At 33.6% G+C, this 15,154-nt stretch overlaps 1 protein-coding gene and 1 pseudogene across 2 annotated transcripts in view; one reads left to right on the forward strand and one right to left on the reverse strand.

Annotated features, from left to right (window-relative positions):
* Positions 1 to 15,154, reverse strand: part of LOC308342884 (large ribosomal subunit protein uL23-like) — a 1,151,147-nt pseudogene that overhangs the window by 833,516 nt on the left and 302,477 nt on the right. The gene's annotated exons all lie outside the window — the stretch shown is intronic.
* Positions 1 to 15,154, forward strand: part of AP3B1 (adaptor related protein complex 3 subunit beta 1) — a 282,043-nt gene that overhangs the window by 189,408 nt on the left and 77,481 nt on the right. The window contains exons 20-21 of the mRNA XM_080804718.1: positions 2,177 to 2,318; positions 12,013 to 12,088. Coding sequence (XP_080660844.1) covers positions 2,177 to 2,318; positions 12,013 to 12,088 — 218 coding nt within the window. The remainder of the gene's footprint in view (positions 1 to 2,176; positions 2,319 to 12,012; positions 12,089 to 15,154) is intronic.

Consider the following 15,154-nt stretch of genomic DNA (forward strand, 5'->3'; position numbering starts at 1 on the left):
TATGATTTTAGTGCCACTGTATTGCCTGTAAGGTGACTGTTACTGTATATTGTCTCTGTTCCTTTCTGGTCTTTGTTACTTTTGGGCTCTCTCTTTGCTTAAAGGATCCCTTTTAATATTTCTTATAGGGCTGGTTTGGTGATCACAAATTCTTTAAATTTCTGTTTGGCAAGGTTTTTATCACTTCTTTTATTTTCAGTGAGATCCTGGCTGGATGAAGTATTCTTGGTTGCATATTTTTCTCATTAGCAAGCTGAATATATCATGTCAGTCCTTTCTGGCCTGCCAGGTCTCTGTGGGTAGGTCTGCTGCTAATTAATGTTTCTAGCCTTTTAGGTTATAGACCTCTTGTCCCCAGCTGCTTTCAGGATTTTCTCTCTGTCTCTCTGAGATTTATAAGTTTCACTATTATATATCAGAGTGTGAACTTATTTTTATTGATTTTAAGGGGGATTCTCTGCCTCCTGGACTTGAATGCCCCTTTCCTTCCCCAGATTAGGGAAGTTCTCCACTATAATTTGTTACAATATACCTTCTTCCCCTCTCTTTCCTCTTCTTCTGTGATCCCAGTTATTCTAAGATTACTTCACTTTGTGATATCACTTATCTCTCGAAATCTCCAGGTGATCCACTAGTTCTCTTTTTCATAGCTTCTTTATTCTCTGTTATTTTGTCTTCTATATCACTAATTCTCTCTTCTGTCTCATTTTAGCAGTTTCAGCCTCCATTTTTTATTGCATCTCATTAATAGTCTTTTTTATTTTGACTTGATCAGATTTTAGTTCTTTTATTTCTCTAGGAAGGGATTCTCTAGTTTCTTGTATGCTTTTTCCAAGCCCAGCTAGTATCTTTATAATCATTATTCCGAACTCTAGTTCAGACATCTTATATCCATACTGACTAGGTCCCTTGCAGTCATTACTGCCTCTTGTTCTCTCTCTTTTTTTTTTAAAGATTTTATTTCTTTTATTTGACAGACAAAGATTACAAGTAGGCAGAGAGGCAGGCAGAGAGAGGAGGAAGCAGGCTCCCCGCTGAGCAGAGAACCCGATGCAGGGCTCGATCCCAGGACCCTGGGATCATGACCTGAGCCGAAGGCAGAGGCTTTAACCCACTGAGCCACCCAGGTGCCCCTCTTGTTCTCTTTTTTGAAGGGAGTTTTTCCCTCTTGTCATTCTTGCAGAAAGTGTTGCTTTTCTATTTTTGTAAAGTTGCAGCTATTCTTTTCTTAGATCTCTGGTTAAGTTGGCAGGTGTTCACAATGATTTAGTAGCTATCTAGCTGAATTCCTGGGATCAGACAAAACTAAGGTCTCCTACTTCTCTGCCATCTTGGACTTCTCAATCATTTGGTAATTTAAAAAGTTTATATTTGATGATCTTATGTTGTTAGTAAGACTTTGCATTATAAGAAATATCTTTTGAGGGGCACCTGGGTGGCTCAGTGGGTTAAAGCCTCTGCCTTCAGCTCAGGTCATGATCCCAGGGTCCTGGGATCGAGCCCCGCATCGGGCTCTCTGCTCAGCAGGGAGCCTGCTTCCTCCTCTCTCTCTGTCTGCCAAATAAATAAAATCTTCAAAAAAAAAAAAAAGAAAAAAAAGAAATATCTTTTGATCTAGTTAACATTTTCTCATTAATACGTTTACAGGTCACATTTCAGAACACATGTGAATAATTTTCTTGGACAAAACAATCTATAGAGTGCAAGTCTATTTTAGCAAAAATAGATGTATAAATATTTAAATTTATGAATGAACATTTAGTATTTTGAGACAGCGTTTTAAAATCAGCCTTACGTATCTTTGAAGTTGTTACTATTAGCATCTAACATATATTCCTGGTAAATCAAATGTATAATTATTAATTATTTTCTGCTTATATCATTTAGTATCATTTTATAACCTTTTGCATTTGAAGTATGTGTGACGTGGTAGTATAAGTGATTTTTAACAGGTTCTGATATATCTGGTATAGATAATACTACCTTTTTTTTTTATTAATGTGTTCTGGAATTTTAAAACCATTTTTATTGTCTTTTACATACTAAAATAAGTGGGTACTCAGTGAAATATGTTTTTCTAGTAAAGATTCTGATTTATAGACAAAATGGACATAGAGCACCAATTTGCCATGTATAAAGGATTTAAAGTTGATATTTTTAAATCTATTACTTACAGTGATTCTGAAGATGGGGAGAAGGAAAATGAAAAATCTAAAACTTCAGATTCTTCTAGTGCTGATTCTGGTTCAGAAGAAGAAAGTTCTTCAGGTTCTGAATCAGAATCTGAAAGTGAGTCTGAATCAAGAAAAGTTGCTAAGGTAAGAGATTGCACATTGCTGTAATTGAAAGAAAATATTTTCATAGCCTTTATCCAAAAGAATAAGTACTTTTGAAAATCAGTGTTTTGGGGGTGCCTGAGTGGCTCATTTGGTTAAGCATCTGCCTTTGGCTCAGGTGATGATCCTGGGGTCCTGGGATCAAGCCCTGCGTCTTCCTGCTTGATGGAGAGTCTGCTTCTTGTGCTCCCTCTACCTCTCCCCCCAACCTCAGCTTGTGCTCTCTTTGTGTCTCAAATAAGTAAATGAAATCTTTAAAAAAAAAAAAAAAAGAAAGAAAATTAGTATTTTGTTGAAAATCAAGAAATTGAGAAATTCAACATTGTCACTGACAACTAAAATAAATACTATCTTTATTCATCTGTTTTTTGTTTTATTAGATAATTGGTTCCTGTTTACCTCAATCCTACAGAGACATTAGAAACTTTTTTTTAAGATTGATTGATTTATTGAAAGAGAAAGAGCAAGAGCGCGGCAGGGAGGGTCAGAGGGAGAAAAGAATCCCAAGCAGAGTCAGCGCTGAGTGCAGAGCCTGACAGGGCTGGATCCCACAACCCCAATATCATGTCGGGATCCAAAACCAAGAGTCAGTCGCTCAACTGACATCCCAGAAACTTTTTTTAACCTCATCTTTTGCCACTGAAATTACAGAGGTCAATATCAGTTACAGCCCTTTTTGTTGTGAGCTAGCATGTGACAATGGAGGCTTTTGCAAAAGGGGAAGTAAGAGGAAGTCACAAATAATATTGAGCAAAGTAATATAAATGTATGTACATTATAACAAACTGAGACAAATAATGCTTTTTAAAAATAGGTGTTTGAAAAAAATTTTTTTAAATGAAAATAAAAATAGGTGTTTGGGTAATAGAATATTTTTAAAGGTTAAATTAAAGGATATAGATATTTAACTAGTTAATAAAAATTAAGTAGCCATCTATTTAAAAACAAATGCAAGAATCACTTATGCAATAGAATGATAATGCTTTCTGATATCATATTTGTAACACTGAAACTTGTCTGCCTAGCAGCAAAAAATAAAAGTATAAATTGAAAAAATGTAGTTATTAATATAAAGTTGAGACCTATTGCATATTTTTCTGATCTTTAATTGTTACCCCTTTCCTATAAATGGGTCCTGGACTTCAAATGCAGTAGTTTTTTAATAAATAAACTGTTTATCCCATATGTTGAAAATGTGGTCAAACTTTGCCTTTTAGTGAATTCAGTTTTTAATCTATTATCTTTCTCATTTATATTTTCTATTAACTTGAAATTCTTTAAAAAGTCATCTGAGTAGCCAAGGATAAAAATAAATTCACTGAAGTAGATAATTGCCTTTTGCCATCCAGAGATTTATTATTAAAGAATAAGCATATATTTTTTTAAAAAAGAATAGCATATTTAAAAATTGGCTAGTTTTTGTCTTACCTTATTGCAAATATTCTTGTATATAGTGAAACCTATTTTAAACAGGAATTTATATTTAAAACTTGTATCTGTTTATGTATATAATCTAAGATTTCTATTTTCAGAAATTCACATAAAATCTTAGTGATTTTTATGTTTATTACTCTGACCTCATATACAAATTTATCACATGTGAGTTTGATGTTCTCTCATTTGCTACTTATATTAAATAATTTATATCAAATTATTCATTTCCTACTTATATATCTTAAAATTTAAGATGTTATTTAAAATAAAAGAGCTTTAGAAATTGACAATAAGTACAATCCAGAATAAGAAATCAGTGTTTTAGAAAATGAGCAAGCAAGAAATCAATGAATGTCAAGTGGGTAAAATTAAAGTGCATTATTCTTATGAAGTTTTACAGAAGTTGTAAAATTGTAGACTTTAGTGCCTACATAGTATTAGAAGCAGAGGTTTGAGAACCCCATTAAAAAGCCACAGAAGTATCCTAGGTTAGCAATTCAGTTTGTTTCTTTGTCAGACACTTTCAATGATCAGTGTCTCTTAATTGAAAATATTTTCCTATAGGACATCAGTATAAAATTTTAAAGTATTGTGGTAAGCTAAGACTCTTGAAAAATCTGGATTTTAGTCACATTCTTGATACTTTTATGTCCATGTGTTTTGTGTTTATGGCTTATTTTCTCCATATTACAATGCCTTTTCTTATCTATAATAGATAAGATTGTTCGTTTTAATTTATCACTTGGAATATTCCCTGCCATGGAGCCACCATAACTATTTTTTACTATTCCTTTCTGAGTGATTTGGACTAAACCATGCAATTACAATTATACCAGTTTTCTAATAATGGGCAACTCTGTAACAGTAGAAGTCCTCCTTAGAACAAGTGTTGTGGCTTCTGCTCTAGATTATGAGTAATGAAGGCAGATGGTGGCTGCTTTACCTTAATTTAGCATGTCAGTATGTTAGTGCTGAAAATTCATATGCCTTAAAATCTGCAGCCAAACTAAATCTATACTTTTACTGTTTCTCTTCTTTTTCTTTCACTTGGATAGTGTGTTTTGGGGATATTGAGCATGAAAATGAGGCTTTAGAGGTACTTTGAAGATATAGCTTTGAAAACAGTTTATTTTATGGTGTCCTATGGGATAGGTATAGTGTTCTACTTTTTGGAGGATAATATCTTCAGTTTCCTCATAATATGCTTCAGTTTCCTTATCTATAAAGTAGAAATGCTAATACTTATTCTGCTGCTTTCAAGTGCTATTATAAAAAATCAAATATGAAAGATCAATGTAAACCACTATATAACTATAGAACAGCAAGTGTTAACATTTTTTAACTTGAATGTTAATTCCCTGGGAGACCACCAGTAGTAGAGTTATAGAACACCAGTGCAGTAAGGAACTGAAATTTTTTTTCAACTCTTAATATCTTCTGTGGTTTTCTGACTCTTTTTATACCACTCAAGTTATGAGTTCATGTCCAGGTATGACTCCTTTCTGCAGAGGACTGAGCTGCCATCTACTATGGGTGTCTCCTGCCTCTCTCTGCTCTTTAATACACAATCTCTATTTATCTTCCTTTTCCCTTGAATGTAGCTCTATGTAAGCGATCCCACTTAGCCAAGAAAAAGCCTCACTTACTTTTGGATTTGTTGATAATCATCTGCCTCCTTTGCACGTTCAGTCTCTTTCTTCACTAATTAATTTCCTCCTCTGCCAACCATGGCACTCAAGTGCTTTGCCAGCATTTGGGGGGTGAGGAGCAGGGAGGGGGAAATACACAGAAATAGAGAGTGTGTGAGAGTGAGAGTTTAGAAAAATATTCTAGATAGTCTTTGTCCGCAATCTCTTAACCCAGTTATTTCTTAGTCCCTTTAAAGTTGGTTTCCACTCTTACCACTTCCTACAGATACTGCTCTCTGAAAAGTCAGCCAGGATATTTCCCCAAATCCAGTGAGCTTCTCGTGGTTATTATTCTTCTTGATCTTATGTAACTATTCCCATACTCCTTGAAACTCTTTGCATCCCTTTTCTTCTCACTTCTTTGACCTTTTAGTCTTTTTATTGCTTCACTTTTTAACCCCTCTGACATCACGTGTCAACATGGCCCCCAAGTTAGTGCTTGATACACAACATTTTGTCAAAAACATTAATCGATGTGAATCAATTTATTTTTAATCTTTTTTCTATATTGTTTCCTGTTGTGAGACTCATTCACTCCTGTGACTTTAGCTAAAATATTATGTGAAATACTTCTATAAAGACATCTCTAAAACCCTATAATGCCTCCAACTTTTCTTCCTGAATTCAAACCAAAATCTTAGACCTCTTAGGAGCTATTGGTTTCTCAAACCTGATATAGCCAGAAGAAGAGTTGTTCTGCCATTTGGTGCTAGCATTCTTTCTCTTCTCCTGGATCTCCCCAGAATTACCTTTGACTCTTTCTTTATCCTGTATGTTTACGAAGTTGCCAAGTCTTAGAGATTCTCTGTATCATTTCTCGTATCTGTTTCTTTTTTTCTTACTACCAGCATACTAGATCACCTCTCCATTACCTCAACTCTTAGACCATTGCCGTTGGTCATCCTCAGATCCCCAACCCCAGTCCTTGCCAGATTAATGTTAAGGTTACCCATAATGTTATGCCCCATTATCATCTTAGTTCAATAAAAAATCTGTAGGCTAGCATGCCCAAACCTACCTTTCTGGTCTCGATTCCCTTTGTGGTCCCTGTGTTCTAATCCCAGTGGACTGTATATTTGTAGTTCTCTTAACATGCCGTATGCTTTCCCATTGGAGCAACTGGAGTCTATCTGATCTCTCCTATTTGAGAATGCATGGAATAAAAAATGTTACTGATGAGAAAGTATTACCCATGTGAATGGTGTAAAGACAGTCAAAAGAGGGAGAACCTCTGTTGAATTGTGTTCTTGAGGTGTGTGTCATTCAACACCATGCCCCAGCATAACCGTAAAACATGAAACTATATACAGTCATACATTCTGGCATTATGTTTGTTTGTGTTATTGATTGGAAGATGTCCTCATTTTAGATCAGATATTGTCAGTAATGACCAAAGAAAGATTATCTTGTTCAGTGACTTTTTTTTTAGGTGGGCAGACATATTTTATTAGTAGGTGTTCTTTTCTGAAATATATTTGATAGAAAAAATACTTTAAGTCTAACCCTTCTTATGAAATAGTTCTTTTGCCCAAATAATACCTATAACAAAATTACTTTCAATAGTTCCATATTTTAAGTGCTTTCCCATAGTTTACACAATGTAAAGGGAAATATTTTATTTAACATAGAAGAGTGAAAAGGAAAATCAGTAATGTAGACCACATGGTATCAGGAAAAGATTCACATTTATATCACTTTATCCTATTTTTTACCGATATAATTAAGTTATATTCTACTTGTAGTTAAAATTTTGTGTAGAACAGATGGTCACAATTTTATTAAAAATAATGTTTTTTAAAAAGTTACCAGACTTTGAGTTGTTTTAATTGAATCTAGGCTTTGATATTTTTAAAACTAGATAGTGTATTAGTGTGTTCCTACGTATAATAGTTATTCCCACTATTACCTTGTTAGTCTATTCTTCATGCCTTAACTGTGGTATAATAGTTCTGATTTTATCTTCAGTGTCTATGCACCAGCTGCCAAAGATTTAAATAACCTTTTATTTAAATGATAGAAAATTTAAACCGTGGTTACAATTTATTTTACATAACTTCTATTCATTTTCTTTGTAAATATTAGCAGCATTTTAATTATATGAAGTGTGTGTAAAGCATAATTTGTCAATGGGAATAAACATATAACATACTTGCACTTAACATTTCATATTAAGAGCGTTTCCTATTTGAGTCAAAATTAGGATTAATATATATATATACTAGATGTGCAGAAAAACAGTACTACATATATATACACAGCAGTGTTTGCGATGCTATCAGTAGACTTTATCACAGGTTACATGGATTTCATATAACTTCACTAGTCCATTTTGGGGAGGGATTAAATCTCTTAAATGCTCTATAGACCAGTTACTGTTACTGTGACTAGTGTCTGTCCAGCCATTAGTAAATGTTAAGATATGCCTAGTAAAAGATCTGCCACATGAAAGATTTTGGGGGTAAGATAAAATTGGCATGTGTTATGAAATAGGTAATTGATAAGAGTAAAAGAAACTATTTTCTGATTGGTTTTCTGCCCTATTTGAGAAATACAAAACAAGTTTTACTTGTGTTTTTACAAGTATTTATGTATTTTGCAATTATATAACTTCTGTGCATATTGTAGAGTATTGGTTTTTTACTCTGGCAGTTCAAAACCTTGCCTCTTTCAATTTCTGTCGTTCCCAATTTAGCTTATATTTTAAGTTCTCCAGAACAGAAATATCATTTCACTTTAGTTGAGATCTTTAAAATCAAAGTGAATGTCATTAAGAAGCTTTCTTATTGAAGTAGATGTAATATTATAGGGAAGATATTTTTAACAGTTTAGACTATTTTTGACTTACAAAGAAGTCTCAATTTATTGGCAACATACTTTTGTTTAAAAGCCCAATGTAAGTGTGAGCCTCAGATTTTTAAAATCAGATTTGTTAGATGACTTGAAGGCAAGAGAGTCATTAAATTGTCCTTGGTTGATAATTCTAATTGAAAATACTTCATGCAAATATCTTGCCCTGTGAGGCTAGAAATTAGCCTTGAATTTTTGTTGATTTCAAAGTACAATATGAGTTTGACAAACTTTACATACCACTTATCCTGCTTTAGCATTTTAAATTTCAATCCTCCTTACACTGGTTTCCTCTTTAGAAGCGTATTTGGTGATGGGGCGCTTGGGTGGCTCGGTGGGTTGAGCCTCTGCCTTCGGCTCAGGTCATGATCCCAGGGTCCTGGGATCGAGCCCCGCATTGGGCTCTCTCCTCGGCGGGGAGCCTGCTTTCCCCTCTCTCTCTGCCTGCCTCTCAGCCTACTTGTGATCTCTCTCCCTCTGTCAAATAAATAAATAAAATCTTAAAAAAAAAAAAAAAAGCGTATTTAGTGCTTATTGTTTCATATCTTTTTTTCTACTTGCTTTTTTTTTTAATCAGCATGAAATGAACGTGCATAGTACATTAAAAAAATCTTTACAGATATATTAGTACATATTTTTATTTGTATTATTTGGAGCTTAATAAGTATTTCCAGGATCTTTTATTTAGTACTTGAAATGTAATATATTAAGTAGAAATCAGTTTCTTAACCCTGTGACTTTGTATTTTATTTTGAAAATGTTGATGTGTTGAGGTGTATAATCGAATACCATAGAAACAAAATGGAGATTTGAGGGTGATGAATTGATAACTAGGTATTTTTGTAGTGAGATTTTAAGATCAGTTACTGTTGTCCTTATAAAAGTCTAATACAGTCACTCAGCTGTTAAAAACCTAATCCTCTATTTAAAAAAATATACAAAAACAAATTGTCTATCTTTCTGCCTGATCTCTTCTCAAGTACTAACACAATGGAAACAGTGGGTGATCTGTCAGTGTGTTTGGTTTGTCAATGATGGTTTTGTATAAATATTGGGAGGGTAAGAAATAAAATTCACACAGTAAAATATGATTTCATCTGCCTTTTCTCTGCAGCTCCATGGCTCATGCTGCGGTGTGAAATTCTCATTTTACACACTTTGCAGGCGGAGCACATGAATTATGCATTGAGCAAGAAAAATCTCCTGCCTCAAGTCCTATATGCATTTACCCAGGTTCTGTCTCTATTACCAAGATGAATTGCAAATGGAGAAATGTTTGATGGAATAGGGCTCTTAACTTCTTTGTTTAGAATTCAGATTTTTATTTTTATAGTAGATCCTTTAAGTATGAAAATGTTTTGAACTTACTATGGATTTTTTAAAATGAAAAATGAAATATAATATAAGAGAAGAATGCCAAACACATCACGAAGCTTTTTATAGCCTTGATTTGGAATGCAAGGCTTTTTCAATTCAGTAGAAATGACCGTTATCTATTGCTAATGTTGTATTTCAGTCACCGGTTATTTGCTCTTCTCCGAAAGTCAATGAAATTCTGTCCTTTTGAGAGCCTTTTTTTCCTTCTGTTTTAGAATTCTAATAAGAGATTATGTCAATTTCACATGCAGCTCTGTCCTGTGTTGTATGTGACCTGATGTGTATTTAATAGATATTGTTACACACTCTTAGCTGTGAAGTAGAAAATAAGGTATAGACTTGTTTTCCAGCTTTAACTTTATCTTGATTTGATAGGTTTCTAATTTTTCAGGTAGGAAGGTTACAGTTCCATAAAAACAGTCATGCACCATCGTAGCTTATAGGAAGCTATACCCATTGTGCTCAGTATAGTATTTTGTTAAGTCACATGGTGTTAAGCTCTTTTTGTAATGTTCTTTCTTCACAGGAATGATATTCTAGTTGAGATGGCATTTTCATTCTCAACCTGTTTCTCTTTATTGCTACTTTTAAATTCCAGCTCAAAACTAACATTTCTTCTATTTTTGTCCCCAACCCTAGAAATTGTTTTTCATTTTAGGTATGGAAAGAGAAGCAAATATTGTTTCCTTTGTTTTTAAATAATGAGTGAAAATTAAAACCCATCCAGATAATCAGAGGCAGAAATGATTATTCTCATGAAGAAAATCAGTATTAGTATTTTGTTACTGTTAGTATTTAGTTATTCTATGATACTTGCAAATAATTTGTTTTGAGTTTTGGCATAAGGAAAAAAACTAGCAGAACTTAAGGTCATTTTAAAATCTTACCTAACAGGTAATTTGATGTATTACTCTTATTCATGTATTTGCACTGTCATAAGAGCTCTAACATGCTGTTGACTTTAAATGATAGTAAGGTACCTTTTGCTTTAGTGAGACCTTTCTGTGGTTAGAGGAATATTTCAAAAATACTTGTAAAACTATGTAGAGATAAGCTGTAAACTCCTTTATTAGATTATAAGTTACCTGAAGGCAGAAACTATGCCTTGGCTGTATTACTTCCTTTGCTTAGCACAGAATCTGATACGTGCTATGCATGTCTATTGGATGAATGAATGATTGAATAAATGAACAAAAACATTTTAGCAAAAAGTGAAGTTTGGGCCTTTAATTTGAGAAGATTTGATACAAAAAGTATAGATTATAAAGATAAGTAACTTTGATCCAAATACATCTGTTTAGCGTCCTAATCTGTGTCACTCTTTGTTCATAATACTACTCATTACTGTACTTAATTTGTCCTTTAAAAGAAAAAAATATGTTATATACATATATTTTTTCTTTATGTATATATGTCACATCTTTTCTGAATCTCTGACCAAACTGAATAGAGATAGAGTAAACCCTAAGTATGTGCAAATATGTTTTGAAATACTTACTCTCCCCAGTGGAAAACAGTAAAGAAAGTAAATGAATACTTTTCATCCCTTAACAGCAAGAGCCTGAAAATGTCATTTGTAGATTTTAATGAATGCCTTTGGCTAAAAAAGTCTGATGGAACCCACTGTTGAAAGATAAAGTACCTAATACAGTGCCTGTCACAAACTACATCTCAGAAAGGCTAATCTGTCACAAGCCTCTTGACAATTTCAGAGCTAACCATATTATTTGAGCATTTCTTTTTCTTTTTCTTTTTTTTTTTTTAAGTATTTATTTGAGGGAGAGAAAGAGAGAGCAGGAGTCATTGGGGGTGGAGTGGGGCGGTAGAAGCAGGCTCCCCGCTGAGCAGGGAGCCCACCACAGTACTCCATCCCAGGACTCCAGGATCATGACCTGAGCTGAAGGCAGACACTCAATCGACTGAGCACCCAGGTGCCCTGAGCAATTCTTTTTCTTAAACCAACTTGTTTAAAAATTATTTTCAAGGCATTTGTAGGCTTTTTCTACCAAAGAGCCATTTTAAGTTTTTATATTAGGAAAAGTTGTCAGATCACAAAATAACTATTTGCCTTTAAATTTTCTTCTGATGGACCTTTACAGTCTTTAAACAAAATATTTTAAGATAACAGTGTGCATGGTGTAGAAGAAATATTGTATGCTATAGCTAAAATAAAAATTTTGATTAAAAAATACAGTCCATCTAACCATACAGAAAGCTTAATTTGATTTTTTTTTCCCTTGGAGGAAAAGAGTTTGTTTTGAAACATTAAGAACTACTTCATTGATTTTTTTAATAGAATGTGCAATAAATTAAATATTTCTTATTTATAGGAGAAAGAAAAAAACAAAACAAAACAAGATAGAAATCCTGTTACCAAAGATGTTTCACTTCTAGATCTAGATGATTGTAAGTATTGAAATTTAAATTTTTTCTTCCCTTTTTAGTAGTAATTGTTTTGTTTGTATGTTTTTTGAAAAAGAGGCACACACTTACAGGGAAGGGAATGGCAGGGAGGAACTGAGGGAAAGAGAAAATCTTAAGCAGACTCCTTACCCAGGGCAGAGCCCAACATGGGGTTCAATCTCACAACCCTGAGATCATGACCTGAGCTGAAATCAAGAGTTGGACACTTAACCGACTGAACCACCCAGGTGCCCCAATAGTAGTATTTTTTATTTTTATGGTACCTTTTATTTACAAGTCTCAAAATATGTCTGTTTCTATTATGAAAAGTTTATAGATGAAAAAGACAAAGTTTTAGAAATTAGTTCTGTTAGTATTTTTTCTTTCATCTAGTCAAGTTACCAGTTTTTTATCAAATGAATAAAGATAACTGGTCAAATAAAAGTACACGAAACTCATTTTAAGATCTTTTGCTTTAATAATTTATACTTGTTTAGTAAATAATTATCCATATCTCACAACTTCTACATTGTTAATTGCTGATTATGGAGATTGAAACATCTAACTTAAGGAAGTGGGGAATTAGGAAAGTAATTGGAAATGTAAAGGACACTACTATGTTCTACTTGCCACACTTTTGGTAGGAACAGAAATGGATGCAAAGCTTTTGAATGCCAGTGTGGCTATAGTTATCAATATTTTAACTACAAAAAAATCTTCCTCTTAGCAGATCTACTTATAAGAATTTAGAATCCTACACATATACTTACCCAAGTGTGCAAAAGGTATATTCATCATCTCCTTTTAAATACTTCTGCATTGTGAAAAAGTTAATGGAACTAACTTTATTGGGAGTTAGATTTTGCACAGAAAAAATAACAAGTAAAATGCCATAAATATTAAGCCACTGTCATTTTGCAATTTAATTTTTCCATACTAGAGGTGAGTTATGGTTTTAGATTGTCTCAATCTGTCATAAGTAAAACTGTTCTATTTATATTATTTACCTGACCTGTCTTCAGTTGTCATGGCAAATTCTTAATATAGAGAAATTACAGGAAATAGTTAGCAAAAAGAAATTAAACGTAAAATTGGACCCTATGAACAATTAGAAGAAATGGATTCTAAGAAACACAACCTTCTAAGACTGAACCATGAAGAAATTGAAAATCTGAGTAGACTAATTACAAGTAATGAAACTGAATCAGTAATTTTAAAACTCCCCAAAAATGAAAGTCCAGAACCAGGCAGCTTTACAGGTAAATTCTACCAGATATTTCAACAAGAGTTAGTACCTATCCTTCTCAAATTATTCCAAAACATTGAAGAGGAAGGAATGCTACCAAACTTATTTTATAAGGCCAGGATTACCTTTATACCAAAACCAGGCAGAGATACCCTAAGTACAAAAATTTGGGGCCAGTATCCACAATGAATATACATGCAAAAATTCTCAACAAAATATTGGCAGACTCGGTTCAATAATACAGTAAAAGGATCATATATCATGATCAAGCAGGATTTATTCCAGGGATGCAAGGATGGTTCTACATCTGCAGATAGTTTCACATGATACACTACATTAACAAAAAGGATAAAAATCATATGATCATCTCAGTAGATGCAGAAAAGGCATTTGATAAAATTCAGCATCCATTTATGATTAAAAATTCTTAAAAGAGTGAGTATAGAAAGAATGTACTCCAACATAATAAAAGCTGTATCTGACAAACCTACTGCTAACATCATATGCAACTTTTGAGAAACTTCAAGTTTTTCCTCTAAGATTAGGAACAAGACAAGTATGCCTACTTTTGCCACTTTTTCATCATTATACTGAAAGCCTCAGCAATCAGGCAAGAAAAAGAAATAGGAATCATCCAAATTTGAAAGGAAAAAGTGAAACTATTTGCAGGTGATAGGATACTATATATAGAAAACCTAAAGACTCCACCAAAAAAATTATTAGAACTAATAAATGAATTGAGTAAAATTACTGGATATGAAATTAATGCAGAGAAATTCATTACATTTCTCTACGTTAACAGTGAGCTATCAGAGAATTTAAGAGAGCAATCCCATTGTAAGTGCATCAAAAATAATAAAATACTTAGGAATAAATTTTTTTTTAAGATTTTATTTATTTGACAGAGACAGAGAGGGCACAAACAGGCAGAGGGAGAAAGAGAAGCAGGCTCCCTACCAAGCAAGGAGCCCGATGCAGGACTTGATCCCAGGACCCCAGAATCATAACCTGAGCTGAAGGCAGCCCTTAACCAACTGAGCCGCCCAGGCGTCCCGGAATAAATTTAAGCCAGGAATTGAAAGACCTGTACTCTGAAAACTGTAAGACATTGGTGAAAGCAATTGAAGAAAACACAAATAAAAGAAAAGATATACCATGCTTATGGATTGGAAGAATTCATCTTGTTAAAATGTTCATACTACCAAAAGTAATATATTGATTGAATAAATTCCCTGTCAAAATACCAATGACATTTTTTGCAGAACTAGAGCAGAGAATCCTGAACTTTGTATGAAACCACTAAAGATTCCAAGTTGCCAAAGCAGTCTTAAAAAAGAACAAAGCTGATGTCCATCAACAAATGAATGGATAAAGAAGATGTGGTGTGTATACATACAATGGAATATTACTCGGCCAACAAAAAGAATGAAATTTTGCCATTTGCAATGATGCAGATGAAACTACAGGGTATTACGCTAAGCAAAATAAGTCATTTAGAAAAAGACAAATAGGGGCGCCTGGGTGGCTCAGTGGGTTGAGGCCTCTGCCTTCGGCTTGGGTCATGATCCCAGGGTCCTGGGGTTGAGCCCCGCGTCGGGCTCTCTGCTCTGCTCTGCAGAGAGCCTGCTTCCTCCTCTCTCTCTCTGCCTGCCTCCCTGCCTACTTGTGATCTCTCTCTCTGTCAAATAAATAAATAAAATCTTTAAAAAAATGTATTAAAAAAAATAGAAAAAGACAAATACCATATGATTTCACTTTAATGTGGAATTTAAGAAACGAAACAAATGAACATGGGGAAGGGAAGGAAAAATAAAATAAGATAA

The sequence above is a fragment of the Martes martes genome, assembly GCF_963455335.1.
Source record: "Martes martes genome assembly, chromosome: 5".
Classification (NCBI taxonomy): domain Eukaryota; kingdom Metazoa; phylum Chordata; class Mammalia; order Carnivora; family Mustelidae; genus Martes; species Martes martes.